The following is a 17,390-nucleotide window of genomic DNA, read 5'->3' as shown; positions in this document are numbered from 1 at the left end:
AATGAACAAGTAGATTAATCATTCATTTTCTACCACTTGTCCTTAATAATGTTGACACAATATTAAAATGGAATAATCTAGAATCTAGTCAGCAGACTAAATTTGGAGCCTTTGTTTTGTTTACTTACTACTAAAAGACAAGTTGTCTAGCATGTTCACTATTTTATTCAAGGACAAACTTGCAATAATAAATATATGTTTAATGTACCATAAGATGATTTGTGAAAAATAAAGCCATTCATGCAATTTTTTGTGGTGCCCTTTAATTAGAAAAGTGTTGAAAAGTACCGAAAAGTATCGAAATAATTTTGGTACCGGTAGTACCAAAATATTGGTATCAGGACAACACTAGTGTGTGGTACTGTAGATTACAGTACTCAGTGGTCGCTCGAAGGATCCTCAAACCATCATTGTGTCATGTCTCTTCATGTTTTTGTTTTGGCCATGTGTTTGTTTTTTGGACTCTTTTTAGTTCCTGGTTGCACTTCCTTGTTTGGTTTGGTTTCCATGGTCACCCATTAGTTTTCACCTGTCATGTCACGCACCTGTTCACCTGTCTTGTCACGCACCTGTTTTCACTGATCACGTCACTATTTAAATCTGTCTGTTTCTGTTGTTCGTCCTGGCGTCCTCGCACTTTTTGATCCCTCCACTTCATGTCATGTCACAGTTCTTTGCCAAGTAAGTTTTGTTCATTTATGCCACAGTTAGTGTTTTTTGTTTTATTGTTCATAGTTTCTGCCTTTGTGCAAGTTTTGTGTTCCTACCCAAGTTTTGTATTTCCGCCCTCGTGCAAGTCTTTTGTTTTGTATAGCCAAGTTTTCTACCTCCACTGTGAGCGCCTTTTGTTTATTCCTTTTTTATTGTTAAATAAACATGTATTTAAATTCACGCCTCGCACGGGCCAATTTTCCCTTGCCTTCCGGAGAAGCAAAACCCAAGAACCCAGTCGTGACACATTGTTTGCTTCATGTCGGTTAAATGGCTTCTTACCCAGTTCAATTCGAGCCCTCACATGCCATACCGTTCGAGTTTGTTGATTAAAGAATACGTATCAAGTGTCTCAAATGCTTTAGTTAGATCCACAAACGCCTGCAGCTGCCTACTGTTTACCATCTGTTGCATTGGTAATCTCTTCAGGTATTTCGATTAACGCCATCAATGTTGAAATGTTTGCTCTGTATCCGTATTGGTTTTCCGCGAGTGTTCTATATTTGTTTTAGGAATTGTCCAATTTTTTATTAAATTATTTGTCAATAATTTCAGAAAATTGTGAAGGTAGAGAAACAGGTCTGTAATTGGTAAACTGGTGTTTGTCTTTAGTCTTTTTAATCGGTACAACTTTTGCCATTTTCATTGTATTTGCCTGTTTGAAATCATAGGTTCTGAAATCTCTTCAATAACAATTGTTTATTGTTTCCATATCAATTCCATTACAATCAATTGAGGTGTTAGATTTGCATTTATTCACGATTTTAACAATTTCTTCTTGTGTCACGTCTGTGAGTAACATTGAGTAGTGACTTCTATCTATGTATCATTGAAGTCCTCAACTGACACTGGGTCTGGCATCCTTTCCCCCAGTTTTGGTCCAATATTTACAAAGTAGTTATTGAAGCGTCCAACTACTTCCTTCATATTGTCATTGTTTACATTTTACTCTGAGAAGTATTGAGGGTATTCCCTCTTGGTACCATTTTTATTAATGCTATTGAGGATGCCCCATTTTGCTCTCATGTTGTTGTTTTTCTGTCTAATAACTGACTGTGATATTATTTTCTATATGTCCGTAGTATGTTAGTTTTTTTTTAAATTATACTTTGTGTACTTTATTTCTGCCTCTGTAGATATTTGTGTTATCATTGTTCCATATAATGAATTCTTATTACAATATTTTTTTCAATCCCATTGTCATATATGGTTGATTGTTCTTTTTCTGCTTCCTACTAAGCTGTCTCCATGGACTATGTTTGTCATAAAGCATCATGAATGGGTGTAAAAAAATTACTATACATTGTCCCAATTTTGCTTTTATAGCTCATTTTTTAACAGCAATCATACTCTTCTATGTGCATAATCTTTGTAATGTCTGTTTGCCGTCCATGTTCCTCTTCCTGTAGTTTCCTTCATAGATTGTTAAAACTGGTAGATGATCACTGCTGTCGGTTATGAGCAAACCACTTGTAGTATGATGATCACAATCATTGGTAAAATATTACCAATAAGTGTGGCACAGTGTCCTGTGATTCTACTTGGCTTTGTGAGTCCATGTTTCTGTGACAGAGATTACTTTGACGGGTTTGTTGAACTGTTCTAAGAAATGTTAAATGTTATTATAGTTTGCATACAAGCTTCTTCTGTTGAAATGAGTAATTTAAGGAATTTAATGTTGCTAGTAGGGTTGTACGCAGGGGCGCCGAAAAGGGGGGGTAAAGGAGACGGTTTCTAGGGGCCCATGATGGAGGGGGGCCCAGAGAGGCCCCTAATGATGATGAAATTATAATACAGGGGGCCCTGTAAAGATTATTTTCATGGGGCCCAAAATCCCTAGCGGCGCCCCTGGTTGTACGGTATACCCGTATTTGTATAGTACCGCGATACTAATGAATCATATTTGGTACTATACCCCCACTCCCCACCAGGAGTATGTTCGGCAGAGCACACACACAGAGTACTTACAAGCAGACACAATGTGTAGACAGAAAAGGGAAAATGGACGCATTTTGGCTTAAGAACTAAAGATAAAGGTGAAGTTATGACACTGAAACAGCCTCAGGAAGAGGTGCTTTAAGACATGGCTAGTTAGCTGATGGCTAAAGTCCATCCGCAGTCTGCAGTGTTGTAGCTACTTCTAAATCACTAATCCTCAAATCCATGGCGACAAATAAAGTAAGTTTCTTACAAGTATCATCCCTGCAGGACGAGGAATAGCTAAACATGCTTCACTACACACCGTAGCTCACCGGCGTCACAATGTAAACAAACGCTATTGGTGGATCTACACCTAACATCCACTGTAATGATACCAAGTACAAGAGTGTATCTAGTCGATACTACTATGATCACATCTATATTTTTTAGCATCACAAAATCTTTCGGTTTTAAAAAAAAATTTATATTATGTTTATAAACTCAGTAAATACGTCCCTGGACACATGAGGACTTTGAATATGACCAATGTATGATCCTGTAACGACTTGGTATCGGATTGATACCCAAATTTGTGGTATCATCCAAAACTAATGTACAGCATCCAAACAACAGAAGAATAAGTGATTATTACATTTTAACAGAAGTGTAGATAGAACATGTTAAAAGAGAAAGTAAGCAGATATTAACAGTAAATGAACAAGTAGATTAAAAATTGATTTCCTACCACTTGTCCTTAATAATGTTGACAAAATAATAGAATGATAAATGACACAATATGTTACTGCACATGTCAGCAGCTAAATTAGGAGCCTTTGTTTGCTTACTTACTACTAAAAGACAAGTTGTCTAGTAAGTTCACTATTTTATTTAAGGACAAACTTGCAATAAGAAACATATGTTTAATGTACCCTAAGATTTTTTGTTAAAATAAAGCCAATTATGCAATTTTTTGTGGTCCCTTTTATTTAGAAAAGTATCGAAAAGTACCGAAAATGATCAAAATACATTTTGGTACCGGTACCAAAATATTGGTATTGGGACAACACTAGTTGCTATAACATGGTTAATCCATATTATGAAAACAGTTATTACTGATTTGTATCTAGACCCATGTCATTCTCCAATTCATGGCCTTTATGATCTTTGTTCAGCTCCATGTTTTCTTGTTTAGCAATATTTAGTGTTGTTTCAATATTTTATTGAGTGTAGATTCATTTGCCGCTGAATCCAGATCTTCTTATTCAGTGGTAGTATTGTTTTTAATGTCGAGGTTTGTTTTCCATGTCCCTTAAAGACGTGTCGTAATTGAGTTATTGATCCAATAACTTTAAATTCAAAACCTTTTGACCACAGCAACACATTTGATCAATGTTTTTTGTCGACAATATGAGCACCAGTTACTGTGATTTTAAACACAATCTTTTTTCATAGAAAAGGCACATCCTGGGACGCAAGGAGAGTGAGTTGACAATATTCTTTCAGATAATGATGCGCTTGGGAAGCAGCACATGTACTCTACCTCGCAACATCACTGATATAGTGATGCTGTATATAACATACTCAATATTATATTTACGGTATGTACAGGGAAAGCGGGGACGTCGTTTATCTCTATAGTTAATGATATATGAACACAATATATATAAATCAGAAATGAACTGTGTGAACTAATCCAAATATGTGTATGGTGTGCGACTATGTGTGGGAATTAAATGTGGAGTGTTACCAGCGAGAGGCGGAAGTCCAAAGAGGGGGCAAGGCTGGCTCGGAGGTCCGTAAGCAGGCAGGAAGTCTGGGGCAATAGAGAGGCGTCAAAGTCCGTGTCTAGGCGGGACGTCGAGATCCAAAGGTGCAGCCAGAGAACCAGAAGGGAACACAGGGAGACGAGACACGAAGCTCGTAACGTGGGAACAGAGGTAGGCTGCTGGAAGACGACAAGGGGGACACGAGACCAATCAACAGGGAGGGGGAGAAACCCAGAGAGAGAGTATGCATATAGCTTGTAGAATTTCGGCTCACTGTACAGGAACAGGTAGCTACGTTCTGGCACAGGATAGCAGGTTGCTCTGGCCTAAGAAGGTGGTTCCTCTCATCAGCGACAGGTGTGTTGATTGCTGAATATTGAATGCAGCCGCTTGCTGCAGCCGGAGTGGCGCACGTTCTTGGAGGTGCGCCCAGTGCCGCGCACCCGGGCCATGACATATATAGTGATACATTACATGTAGAATGATGTGCATTGTGTACATATTATTCTAAATCAATACAGTGATATATTACATGTACAATGTGTACATTATATCTAAAATCAATAAATAGTCGTCCCTCTCCACATCACGCTTCAAGTATTTCTGCAGCACGTCGCAGATTTTTTTCAAACATTTTCAGGCATATTCTAGAAGAGGTCTTGCCAACTTGCGGCTCCCGAGCCCCATGAGGCTCCTTGCCCGGTTTCACGCAGCTCTTAGGAATTGACATCAAGGTTTTAATTAGTGCAATGTTTCTTTTTTCCCCCGCCATCACTTTGAGCGACAGACATGTTCGCCAATCAGAATTCTTTGAGCCTCGCGTTTGTTCGTCCCTCGCTTCACACAGGGAGAAAGATGCCTCACTCTTTGCATTGCTCTGAACACCTGAGCGTGTTTATTTAACAGCAGAATTAACTAAACAAAGTGAGCCCTCTTTTCACTCATTCACAATGTTTGTTGCGCCAGCTTTACACGCACAGGAAGCCTAGGCAGCCTCCCTGCTCGCCACTGGCCAGTGAATAGAGCTGCAAAGTAACACAAATTAAGTGGGCAAACAAAATATGATTACAAAGCCAAGTGTCCCATTGTGGTAATACAAAACCCAAAACCAGTGAAGTTGGCACGTTGTGTAAATGGTAAATAAAAACAGAATACAATGATTTGCAAATTCTTTTCAACTTATATTCAATTGAATAGACTGCAAAGACAAGATATTTAATGTTCCGACTGAGAAACGTATTTTGTATTTTTTTTGCAAATAATCATTAACTTAGAATTTAATGGCAGCAACACTTGCAAAAAAGTTGTCACAGGGGCATTGTTACCACTGTGTTACATGGCCTTTCCTTTTAACAACACTCAGTAAACATTTGGGAACTGAGGAGACCAATTTATGAAGCTTTTCAGGTGGAATTCTTTCCCATTCTTCCTCGATGTACAGCTTAAGTTGTTCAACAGTCCGGGGTCGACATTGTCGTATATGACATTTCATAATGTGCCAGACATTTTCAATGGGAAACAGGTCTGGACTACAGGCAGGCCAGTATAGTACCCGCACTCTTTTACTACGAAGCCACGCTGTTATAACACGTGGCTTGGCATTGTATTGCTGAAATAAGCAGGGGCGTCCATGATAACGTTGCTTGGATGGCAACATATGTTGCTCCAAAACCTGTATGTACCTTTCAGCATTAATGGTGCCTTCACATATGTGTAAGTTACCCCTGTCTTGAGCACTAAAACACACCCATACCATCATGGCATTTGAACTTTGCTCCTAGATCAATCTGGATGGTTATTTTCCTCTTTGGTCCAGAGGACACAACGTCCACAGTTTCCAAAAAAAATTTGAAATGTGTGCTCGTCAGACCACAGAACACTTTTCCACTTTGCATCAGTCCATCTTAGATGAGCTCGGGCCCAGCAAAGCTGGCGGCGTTTCTGGGTGTTGTTGATAAATGGCTTTGGCTTTGAATAGTAGAGTTTTAACTTGCACTTACAGATGTAGCGACTAACTGTAGTTACTGACAGTGGTTTTCTGAAGTGTTCCTGAGCCCATGTGGTGATATTCTTTACACACTGATGTCGCTTTTTGATTCAGTACCGCCTCAGGGATCCAAGGTCTCGGGCATTTAATGTTTATTACGCTTACGTGTAGTAATTTCTCCAGATTCTCCGAACCTTTTGATGATATTACTCACCGTAGATGGTGAAATCCCTAAATTCCTTGCAATAGCTGATTGAGAAATGTTGTTCTTAAACACTTTTCTCACATATTTGTTCACAAAGTGGTGACCCTCACCCCATTCCTTGTCTGTGAATGACTGAGCATTTCATTGAAGCTGCTTTTATGCCCAATCATGTCACCCACCTGTTTCCAATTAGCCTGTTCACCTGTGGGATGTTCCAAATAAGTGTTTGATGAGCATTGCTCAACTTTTTCAGTCATTTTTGCCATTTGTGCCAACTTTTTTGAAACATGTTGCATGCATAAAATTCCAAATGAGCTAATATTTGCAAAAAAAACCCAACGTTTTCCAGTTCGAACGTTAAGTATCTTGTCTTTGCAGTGTGTTCAAATATATATATATATATATATATATATATATATATATATATATATATATATATATATATATATATATATATATATATATATATATATATATATATATATATATATATATATATATATATATATATATATATATGTATATATATATATATACATATATATATATATATATATATATATATATATATATATATATATATATATATATATATATATATATATATATATATATACAAATATATTTCCCATAAATTGTTTCCGAAATCTCTACATTAAAAAAAAAATAATAATAAAATATATAATGATAATAATACTAATAAAAATAAATAAATAAATATTGCATGTTTAAAATAAAAACATAAATAAACCTGTGTATTATTTGAATAACTGACCAGTTCAAAACACATTTATTACAAGATATAAGTAGGGGGTCCCCGCTCTCTCCAGGAGTTTCGGGGTCCTTCACCTCGAAAGTGTTGAAGACACCTGCTATATTGGACTAAAAGAGTGTTAAAATGACTAAAGAGTGTTATTTCTTGTTTAGATGGCTCATCATTTTGAAAAATATATTTAGAACGGACCATTTGTTAAAAAAAAATTATACTCTAGCTATAACATTTTTAAAAATATATAATCAATTATTCCTTATTGCGGTCATGTTCAGACCCAATTAACAACCATAAACAAGGGCTTAATGTATATTCAGGGCTGTTTTATATATTCAAGTCACGATTGTATTTCAACAGTTCTTGATAGTCTGTGTATATTTTGTTGTGGTTCTCAGGTTGGAGGAAAAGATAATCCCGCTGCTGATCCTATAATCCATGGCTTGAAGGGTGTGGTCCATCACGGTGAGTTTTGCTGTGAAATCAAATGTTTTTGAAATGAGTGCTTTAGATTTATCGGACAAAATGAAATTAAATATCTTTCCACAACTGCCATTTAGTGTAAAAGTGCATGAATAATCAAAAAATAGATAGCACGTGTTTTTTTTATTCACTTGAAAGAAAGGGAACTGGGACGTTGACGAATGCAATAAATCTCAAAGACAGTGCTTTAAGAGCAAATTATATCCTGTAAATATGACATGTATAATCTGCCTTCAGTTTGTTTATGTTTTATCCCTGGCCCTACAGCTACAGTTATCCGTCCAATTTGAAGTAAATTGCCTCAGTAATATTTACATAATCCATGGGAAGACGGACACGTAAACAACAACCAAGGCCAAACGAGTTTACATCATAAAGAGAAGAAAATATGATTTTTCTTTTGCTTAAGGGTATGAAGATGCATACGACTGCAATGTACTGTATAGTGAGATCAACATTCTGCAGCTTCCTTTCATTAACCCCTTGCTGTTCTGACTGCTGATTTATGATTATACAATCTTAACTCCAAAAACACTAATGGAACGGTCAGAAACATAAACATCCTCATGTTTTTGATGATTTCTTCCATCCACTATCCCTCACGCTCCCTTTCGTCCTTCCAATGGTTAGAAAAACAAAGTTATGTCATGACCTCGAGATAAACTAATTCGAGCAAGTAAGACCATATTTTGGTGAGGTCTTACGGGGTTCATTGAGACATCTGCTGTGACAACTAGTGTTGGGAGGCTTGTGACCTAAAATTGTTTTTAAAAATTCAGTCTAAGCCTGGGCCCTTTGAGAGGCCAAGGGGAATAAACCTCATAGCCATAGCACACATAAGCATGTGTGCAAGAGGGAAACATCAAAGAACACAAAGGACCCTTGTGTGGTGTTCGGGTCTGTGGGACCCATTTTAATTTTTTCTTAAAAGAAAAATGAGACAATGAAATATTTTTTCAAACTGAGACTCACTGACTTTGGCTCATTTTCTGTGAAGAACATATATCAGAATACACCCCGCCTACACATTTCTATTACATATAAGATGTCCGGGTCCACTATACCCGGGGCTGATAAAAGTGTGGAAATTGATGTTCTGTGTACCACACACACACTCGCACACACTCATACACACAGGTAACCCCTGAGGTGTATTCATTGACTATTTGACAATTATTATTATCTTTAGCATTGACTTAGTTTTTTAACTCTATGTTAATCAAGCAATGAGCACATAACATTACTCAATTTATGTCGTTTTGACGACATTCAGCCAGATTAATGATTACTTGTCTAGGGTTTGAGCCAAGTACCCCTGTATTGGGAGCCCACAGTGTTGACCATTGAGATATTCTGGGTCCCATCATACACTGATTTTCGCTCATATACAAATGCAATCAGTGGACTATGATAGAGGTGAAACAAACTGTTACATTTTCCTAGTCATGGATTTGAACCTCATACTACCGACTGAGAGGTAGCAGTCTTAACCACCGTGCTATTCAGGGTCTTGTTATGACTTCATTTTTTTTCATATACAAATGCAATCAGTAAACTATTCTAGCGGTAAAAGAAAACAACTAAACTTTGAAAGTAACAGATTTGAACCCACCACTACTGACTGAGATGCAGCAGTCTTAACCACTATGGTATCATGGGTCTTGCTGAGTTGGGATTCTGGGGAGCCCACAGTGTTGACTATTAAACTATCCAGAATCTTGTTGATTCATTAATTTTTGTTTATTTACAAATGCAATCAGTGATATATGATAGAGATGAAACAAATTCCTCAACTTTAAAAGTCAAGGACTTGAACTCAGTACTACGGACTCAGAGGCAGCAGTCTTAACCACTGTTCTATCCTGGGTTTTCTTCACTGATGTAATGGTGAACTAGTAAACTAGTAACCTACGATTGAGATGAAACAGATACATAGAACCAACTTTTTTTCGCCGTGAGAAGAGGTGACGTCCCTGCAGCAAACACCTGCTGAGCGCGTCAATCTCTAAGTGGGTGGTGCTTCACTTCAGTGTTCAGGTTTGCAGTTAAGTTGCAGTGATAACATAACATTTACAGTAGATTGTTACTGTGACTGATTTAGTAAGTAAGATGACATAAAAGTTCAACAGAAATGAAAGACAGTCGGCAGGAGGTCAGAAGGTGACTTTTTTTTAATTGCAAACCGTTGATCCAACATTAAAACTTGTCATGACACTTTCTCAAACCAATCACACACTTCAAAATAGGAGCGCTAGGCTTTACATTTGGTTAAAGGCCTACTGAAATGAATTTTTTTTATTTAAACGGGGATAGCAGATCTATTCTATGTGTCATACTTGATCATTTCGCGATATTGCCATATTTTTGCTGAAAGGATTTAGTATAGAACAACGACGATAAAGATTGCAACTTTTGGTATCTGATAAAAAAAAGGCTTGCACCTACCGGAAGTAGCGTGACGTAGTCAGTTGAACATATACGCAAAGTTCCCTATTGTTTACAATGATGGCCGCATGAAGTGAGAGAGATTCGGACCGAGAAAGCGACAATTTCCCCATTAATTTGAGCGAGGATGAAAGATTTGTGGATGAGTAAAGTGCAAGTGAAGGACTAGTGGGGAGTTGAAGCTATTCAGATAGGGAAGATGCTGTGAGAGCCGGGGGTGACCTGATATTCAGCTGGGAATGACTACAACAGTAAATAAACACAAGACATATATATACTCTATTAGCCACAACACAACCAGGCTTATATTTAATATGCCACAAATTAATCCTGCATAAAAACACCTGCGTGTTTGTTATGCTAGCTCCTAGCTCCTCTGCTAGCTCCTAGCTCCATAGAACACGCCAATACAATTCAAACACCTGATCAACACACACAATCACTCAGCCCAAAAGACCGTTTACCTAACCCAAGGTTCATAAAGCTTATATATTTTTAAAAAGTTACGTACGTGACGCGCACATACGGTCAAGTTATCGAATGTTTAGCAGCCAAGGCTGCATACTCACGGTACCTGATATTCAGCTGGGAATGACTACAACAGTAAATAAACACAAGACATATATATACTCTATTAGCCACAACACAACCAGGCTTATATTTAATATGCCACAAATTAATCCTGCATAATAACACCTGCGTGTTTGTTATGCTAGCTCCTAGCTCCTCTGCTAGCTCCTAGCTCCATAGAACACGCCAATACAATTCAAACACCCGATCAACACACACAATCACTCAGCCCAAAAGACCGTTCACCTAACCCAAGGTTCATAAAGCTTATATATTTTTAAAAAGTTACGTACGTGACGCGCACTTACGGTACGGTACGTGTTATGCTAGCTCCTAGCTCCTCTGCTAGCTCCTAGCTCCATAGAACACGCCAATACAATTCAAACACATGATCAACACACACAATCACTCAGCCCAAAAGACCGTTCACCTAACCCAAGGTTCATAAAGCTTATATATTTTAAAAAAGTTACGTACATACGCAAAAAAAAGCCAAAGCTGCATACTCACAGTAGCACGTCTGCGTCTTTGTCATCCAAATCAAAGTAATCCTGGTAAGAGTCTGTGTTGTCCCAGTTCTCTACAGGCGTCTGTGTATCCAAATCAAAAGTCCTCCTGGTTAGAGTCTCTGTTATCCGAGTTCTTCCATCTTGACTGCATCTTTCGGGAATGTAAACAAAGAAGCGCCGGCTGTGTACTGTTGTGGCTGACTACGTTCGAAAAATACGTCCATTTCGCACCGACAACTTTCTTCTTTGCTTGCTTGGCTTCCTTCTCCATAATGCAATGAACATGATTGAAACAGATTCACGAACACAGATGTCCAGAATACTGTGGAATTATGAAATGAAAACAGAGCTTTTTCGTACCGGCTTCAATGTGGAAGGCATACCCGTGTTCGTCGGGCTACGTCACGCGCATACGTCATCCTCAGAGGCGTTTCGAACCGGAAGTTTAGCGGCAAATTTAAAATGTCACTTTATAAGTTAACCCGGCCGTATTGGCATGTGTTATAATGTTAAGATTTCATCATTGATATATAAACTATCAGACTGCGTGGTCGGTAGTAGTGGGTTTCAGTAGGCCTTTAAACTCCATTTAGGGTTTTCCCTTAATGTACGGCTTCCTGTTAGCCACCAAACCAAACCAAATAAAGTAATATAATGTATTGTAGCGTTCCGGGTGGCTGAAATAATCTGTAAATTATTTTATAAGATGTTCTGGTCGAGTTGTGAATTTCTTAATGATTAGCAGGCTTAATATTACATTTTATTATTTAATAGAGAAGGTTAAAACATTGTCACGCAGCGATATGAAGCCACCCCCCATGAAAATGATTTGTCTTGGGTACACTTATTAAAGATGAAAAATGATACCTAACTGCGAGTATTTTTGAGTTAACTAATTGCTGAAAATTATTTTAATTGTTTGATAGCCCTAATATATATATATATATATATATATATATATATATATATATATATATACACAAATATATATATATATATATATATATATATATATATATATATATATATATATATATATATATATATATATATATATATATATATATATATATATATATATATATATATATATATATATATATATATATATATATATACAAATATATACATATATATACATTAGCTTTTTCAAATATAGTAAGTTGACTTGCAACCAATGAAGCTTTGATTGGAGGTGTCAGATGTTATATTTCACCTCCACTTGTAATGAAAACAAAAACAATTTACTTATTAAATTATATTTTTAACTATTCCAATTTTTTTAATCGTACCCGGGAGAGCTCAATGGTCAACGCTCTCTATTATTATGTTTTACTCCAATTTCCCACACCTCAAGAATTACACTCACACACACACACACACACACTCACACACATCGGGCCTAGACAGGAGGAGGACAGAGTGTAGGTACACAGAACATCAGAGGGTCAAATGTGCGAGAAAATGAGAGCAGTGTTGACAAACAATGTTGCAACCTTGTGTGGGAACCGCAGGTGCAGAAACACAAAAGAAGAATCCCTGTGGGATGCACAAACTGGCAGAGAAATTTTCCGTGCAACGTTCATATTGTTGTTACTCAGCCAGCGTTTGTGGGTCTGATGGACCCGTTGTATTTTGTGGCTTTTAATGCCTCACAATCAAACACTTGTATGTTCAAATACTGAACAGATGTTTATTGGGATAAGGTAAACATATGTTCAGTATTTTATGGTGGGGGGACCATGGCCAGAGACAGGAGCAGACCCAACAAAGCAAACAAGAGAGTCGACTCCACCCTCAGCCACCCACCAACTCTCGGCCAGTTTCCAGTCCGCATGGATGAGCGAGGATGCGTCTAAGGAGACCGAGGTGTCCGATACCTACTCATTTAGCCAAGACTCTGTGAAACTTGTCCGTCCCGGCGCTCAGCGCCAGCTCCGCAGCACCTGTCTCTTCATCTCCATCTCCTCCAGTCTCTCCAAACGAACTCTGGTGTGGCAGAGACCAAGCAGCTGGTCTCCATGGCCAAAAGTGCTCCCGGGAGGCAGATCCAGAAGTTCACAAAAAAAGCACAGCAGAAGTCACGGAAGTGCCACCCCTTGTCACACAGTCCCAAAGGGTCCCCAACCAAAAGGCAAACAAACACATGAAAACAAGAGGGAAACATCAGGAACACAAAAGGAGCACAGAGCTACTGCCACCAGCAGCCAAATCTGAATCTGGATCATCATAATAATTGGACAAATATGTTTAACACACAAGAAATGTTATAGTATTTTCCGGACCATAGGGAGCACCGGATTATAAGGTGCACTGCCGATTTCTATCTGTTTTCATATGTGAGGCGCACCGGATTATAGGGCACATTAAAGGAGTCATATTATTATTATTTTTTTCTAAATATAAAAGACTTCCTTGTGGTCTACATAACATGGGATGGTGGTTCTTTGGTCAAAATGTTGCGTAGATGATGTTTTACAGATCATCTTCAAGCCGCTTTCTGACAGTCGCTTCCGGATGCGCCGTTTTATGGGCGGTCTTATTTACATATTTACATGTGTTAGCATATTAGCTAATGCTAACGACGCTAGCTTCATTACATTACAAAAGCACGCACAAATACTGTATGCATGAATCACTCCTACAGACATCAAACGTGGGACCGTTTAGTAAGTATGAATTGTTTTAGTTATATTGTAAAACCTAAAAACGTTGCTTGGAGTGATGAATGAAGAATGAAGATACGCTATGGACGGTTTTACTTCCAGTTCAAGGCATTAAAACGGGAAGTACATTTTCAACCCGCAACACAAAGTGCAAACTCGTTCAAAAGATGGCGCTATGGCACAAACAGTAACACACCTTTTCAGTTTCTCTGCTTGAGATTAATGAAAACTATTGAACACAAAACAATGAACCCATTAGCAAAGAAAAATCAATATACTAGCTAGACCATTTTATATGCTGCAGGGTTCAAAGCGTAGGAAAATAGTAGCGGCTTATTGTCCGGAATTTACAGTGCATGTCTTTATTCACACTGTCTCTGCGGGGGAAATAGGCTCCGGTTCTGTACGGGGCAACATGACCAGTTTGGCAATGGAAAGGGGGCTTTTCAGGTACAGTTAGTTATGTACTCATTACTAAAAAAACAAATTGATATTATGGGAAATGACTGCTAATTATTTTTAGGAGCAAACAAATACACAAACAGTACTTGCTACTGAAATTTCAGTCATCTAGACCAGTGGTCCCCAACCTTTTTTGCACCACAGACCTGTTTAAAGTAGGCATTATTTTCAGGGACCGGCTTACCACTTGTGCCAGATAAATACAGCAAGAATAAGTATGTGAAAAATACAACTCACTATAACGCTGAATTAGTGTTTCTTGGCAATCAGATGCAGATGGAAATCAGCCTTTGGCTACAATCTGTCACTTTTCTGTCTGGTATGTTCATTAATGTGCATTGTATCATGTCACAAACTTATAACAAATGGCAACTTCCCATGAGGAGTTTTATTGTACATTTATAAACAAGTTCATTGGTGTGTCTAGTGCACAGGTGTCAAACTCAAGGCCGGCGGGGCCAGATCTGGCCCTCCATCTCATTTTATATGGCCCGCAAAAGCTTGGAAATAATTTGTTTCAATAAAATACCTTATATTTTTCTTTCTCTACTTTTTTATTTTCTTACTAAAGGTATTAGATATGTTTTTTTAATTTGACAGGGAAAAAAATAGTGTCCATTATTGCAACAAATATTATATTATCTAACTTTGTTGGTCAAAATCCAAATAACAACTTAAATATCTGCTTAACTTATGATTGCGAAGCAAGTTATCCCTCAAATTGTACACTATAAAAATTACTGATAGATTTTACTGTAAAATTTAGGGAGTTTTTTTTTACAGCATATTACTGTAAGTTGGAAAAAAAACGACCAATGTTTGTTTTTCTACAGTAAAATTCTGTCAACTGAGCTGTCAGGTTTTTTTTAGTTTTTTACTGTAAAATCCACGGTTGATGATTTTATGGTACCACATTTTATTATGGTAAAAAAATGGCATCCTGAGTTGCCAAAATACAATTAAACTGCGGTACTGTATTTCTATTTACAGTAATATCTTGTGAAAATAATAATAATAATTAAACCAAATATTACACAGTACAATATTTTACTGGCAACTAAACTTTTTCTGTCAAAACCAGTGGTAAAATCGGCAGATTTTTTAAATATTTAAATTCATAGGCAAATTTGTTAATTATTTACAGTTAAAAGCGGCCCTCTAATGGCAGTCATGACTGCGGTGTGGCCCTCAATGAAAACAAGTTTGACACCCCTGGTCTAGTGGGACAGACCGAAGTTAAGTTGGAGAAAATGATACTTTCTAAAGTATTTAATGTTTCTCTCCGGCCCTGTAGCAAATGCATCAAGGACCGTTACCGGTCCCTGGACCGGTGGTTGGGGACCACTGATCTACACGCTATAGTTAGTAAGTTTATCAGTATCTCAAGTTACACAATAAAAACATCACCATTTTGTTTGATTGTACCTTCAATCAATAATGACTGCTGCAAAATGCTACAAGGCAACTATTTCTTGACCAAAATGACTTACCCGATGCAGTAGTCTGTCTCGTCCCCGAACAGGCCTTGCTTCTGACACAGTTTTGGTCTATGACAGTTGCGACGTATCTTCTCCTCTAACGTCTCAGAAGAAGAGCAGCCATGCCCCTCATAAATTATCGAACAAATAACACTCAAGTTAATTTGTTGAGTCTCCACCGGTGCAACTCGGCGGAGCAGCGGCTGGTTAAATTTCCCAGAGCCCTTTATTCTATTGTTGGAGAGCTGTATCTCATGCCTTGTTCCATTTATACACGAAACCACAGTGGAACGAATGCACTCTGAATAGCCGGGCAGCGAGCAGCTCTGTGACATCCCTGTGAAATCTGCCTGGTAAAAAAAGGCTGGTTAAAGAGGACATTTTAAAGAATTTCTTATTTTCTGACTTATAAATGTCGTTACAGTGTTGTATTATGTTGTTAAAGGGGAACTGCACTTTTTTGGGAATTTTGCCTATCGTACACAATCACATGATGACGGATGGATTTTTTAAAATGCATTCTAACTTCTATATCAGTATTTTTCAACCACTGTGTGCCGTGAGATATAGTCTGTTGTGCTGTGGGAGATTATCTAATTTCACCTATTTGGGTTAAAAATGTTTTTTGCAAACCAGTAATTATAGTATGCAAATGATGTGTTGTTGTTGAGTGTCTGTGCTGTCTCAAGCTCGGCAGAGTAACCGTGTAATACTCTTCCATATCAGTAGGTGGCAGCCGATAGCTAATTGCTTTGTAGATGTCGGAAACAGCTAGAGGCAGTGTGCAGATAAAAAGGTGTCTAATGCTTAAACCAAAAATGAACAAAAGGTGAGTGCCGCTAAGAAAATGCATTGAAGTTTAGGGAAGGCTATGCAGAACGGAACTAAAACTGAACTGGCTACAAAGTAAACAAAAACAGAATGCTGGACGACAGCAAAGACTTACTGTGGAGCAAAGACGGCGTCCACAATGAACATCCGAACATGACATGACAATCAACCATGTCCCCACAAAGAAGGATAAAAACAACTGAAACATTCTTGATTGCTAAAACAAAGTAGGTGCAGGAAATATCGCTCAAAGGAAGACATGAAACTGCTACAGGAGAATACCAAAAAAAGACAAAAAAACACCAAAATAGGAGCGCAAGACAAGAACTAAAACACTACACACAGGAAAACACCAAATAACTCAAAATAAGTCACGGCGGGATGTGACAGGTCGTGACAGTACACTTACTTTGAGACAAGAGCTATAGTGATGCATGGTTGGTTATGGTTTAAAGTCATATCCAACAATTGCGACGACAACTTTTTACTGTCAACTGAGTTTCGTTTTTTAATGATTTCTGCTGGTGGTGTGCCTCCGGATTTTTTCAACACAAAACATGTGCTTTGGCTCAAAAAAGGTTGAAAAAC

The 17,390-nt window shown here is 37.8% G+C and overlaps 1 protein-coding gene across 1 annotated transcript in view; it reads left to right on the top strand.

Moving 5' to 3' along the window:
* LOC133643376 (receptor-type tyrosine-protein phosphatase gamma-like) overlaps positions 1-17,390 on the top strand; it is a 705,805-nt gene that overhangs the window by 542,467 nt on the left and 145,948 nt on the right. Inside the window, exon 7 of the mRNA XM_062037895.1 lies at positions 7,757-7,823. Within this exon, the coding sequence (XP_061893879.1) occupies positions 7,757-7,823 (67 nt within the window). The remainder of the gene's footprint in view (positions 1-7,756; positions 7,824-17,390) is intronic.

This window comes from Entelurus aequoreus, linkage group LG26, assembly GCF_033978785.1.
Source record: "Entelurus aequoreus isolate RoL-2023_Sb linkage group LG26, RoL_Eaeq_v1.1, whole genome shotgun sequence".
Classification (NCBI taxonomy): Eukaryota; Metazoa; Chordata; class Actinopteri; order Syngnathiformes; family Syngnathidae; genus Entelurus; species Entelurus aequoreus.
Note: the sequence above shows the minus strand (reverse complement) of the source record. Positions and strands in the feature narration are given on the sequence as shown.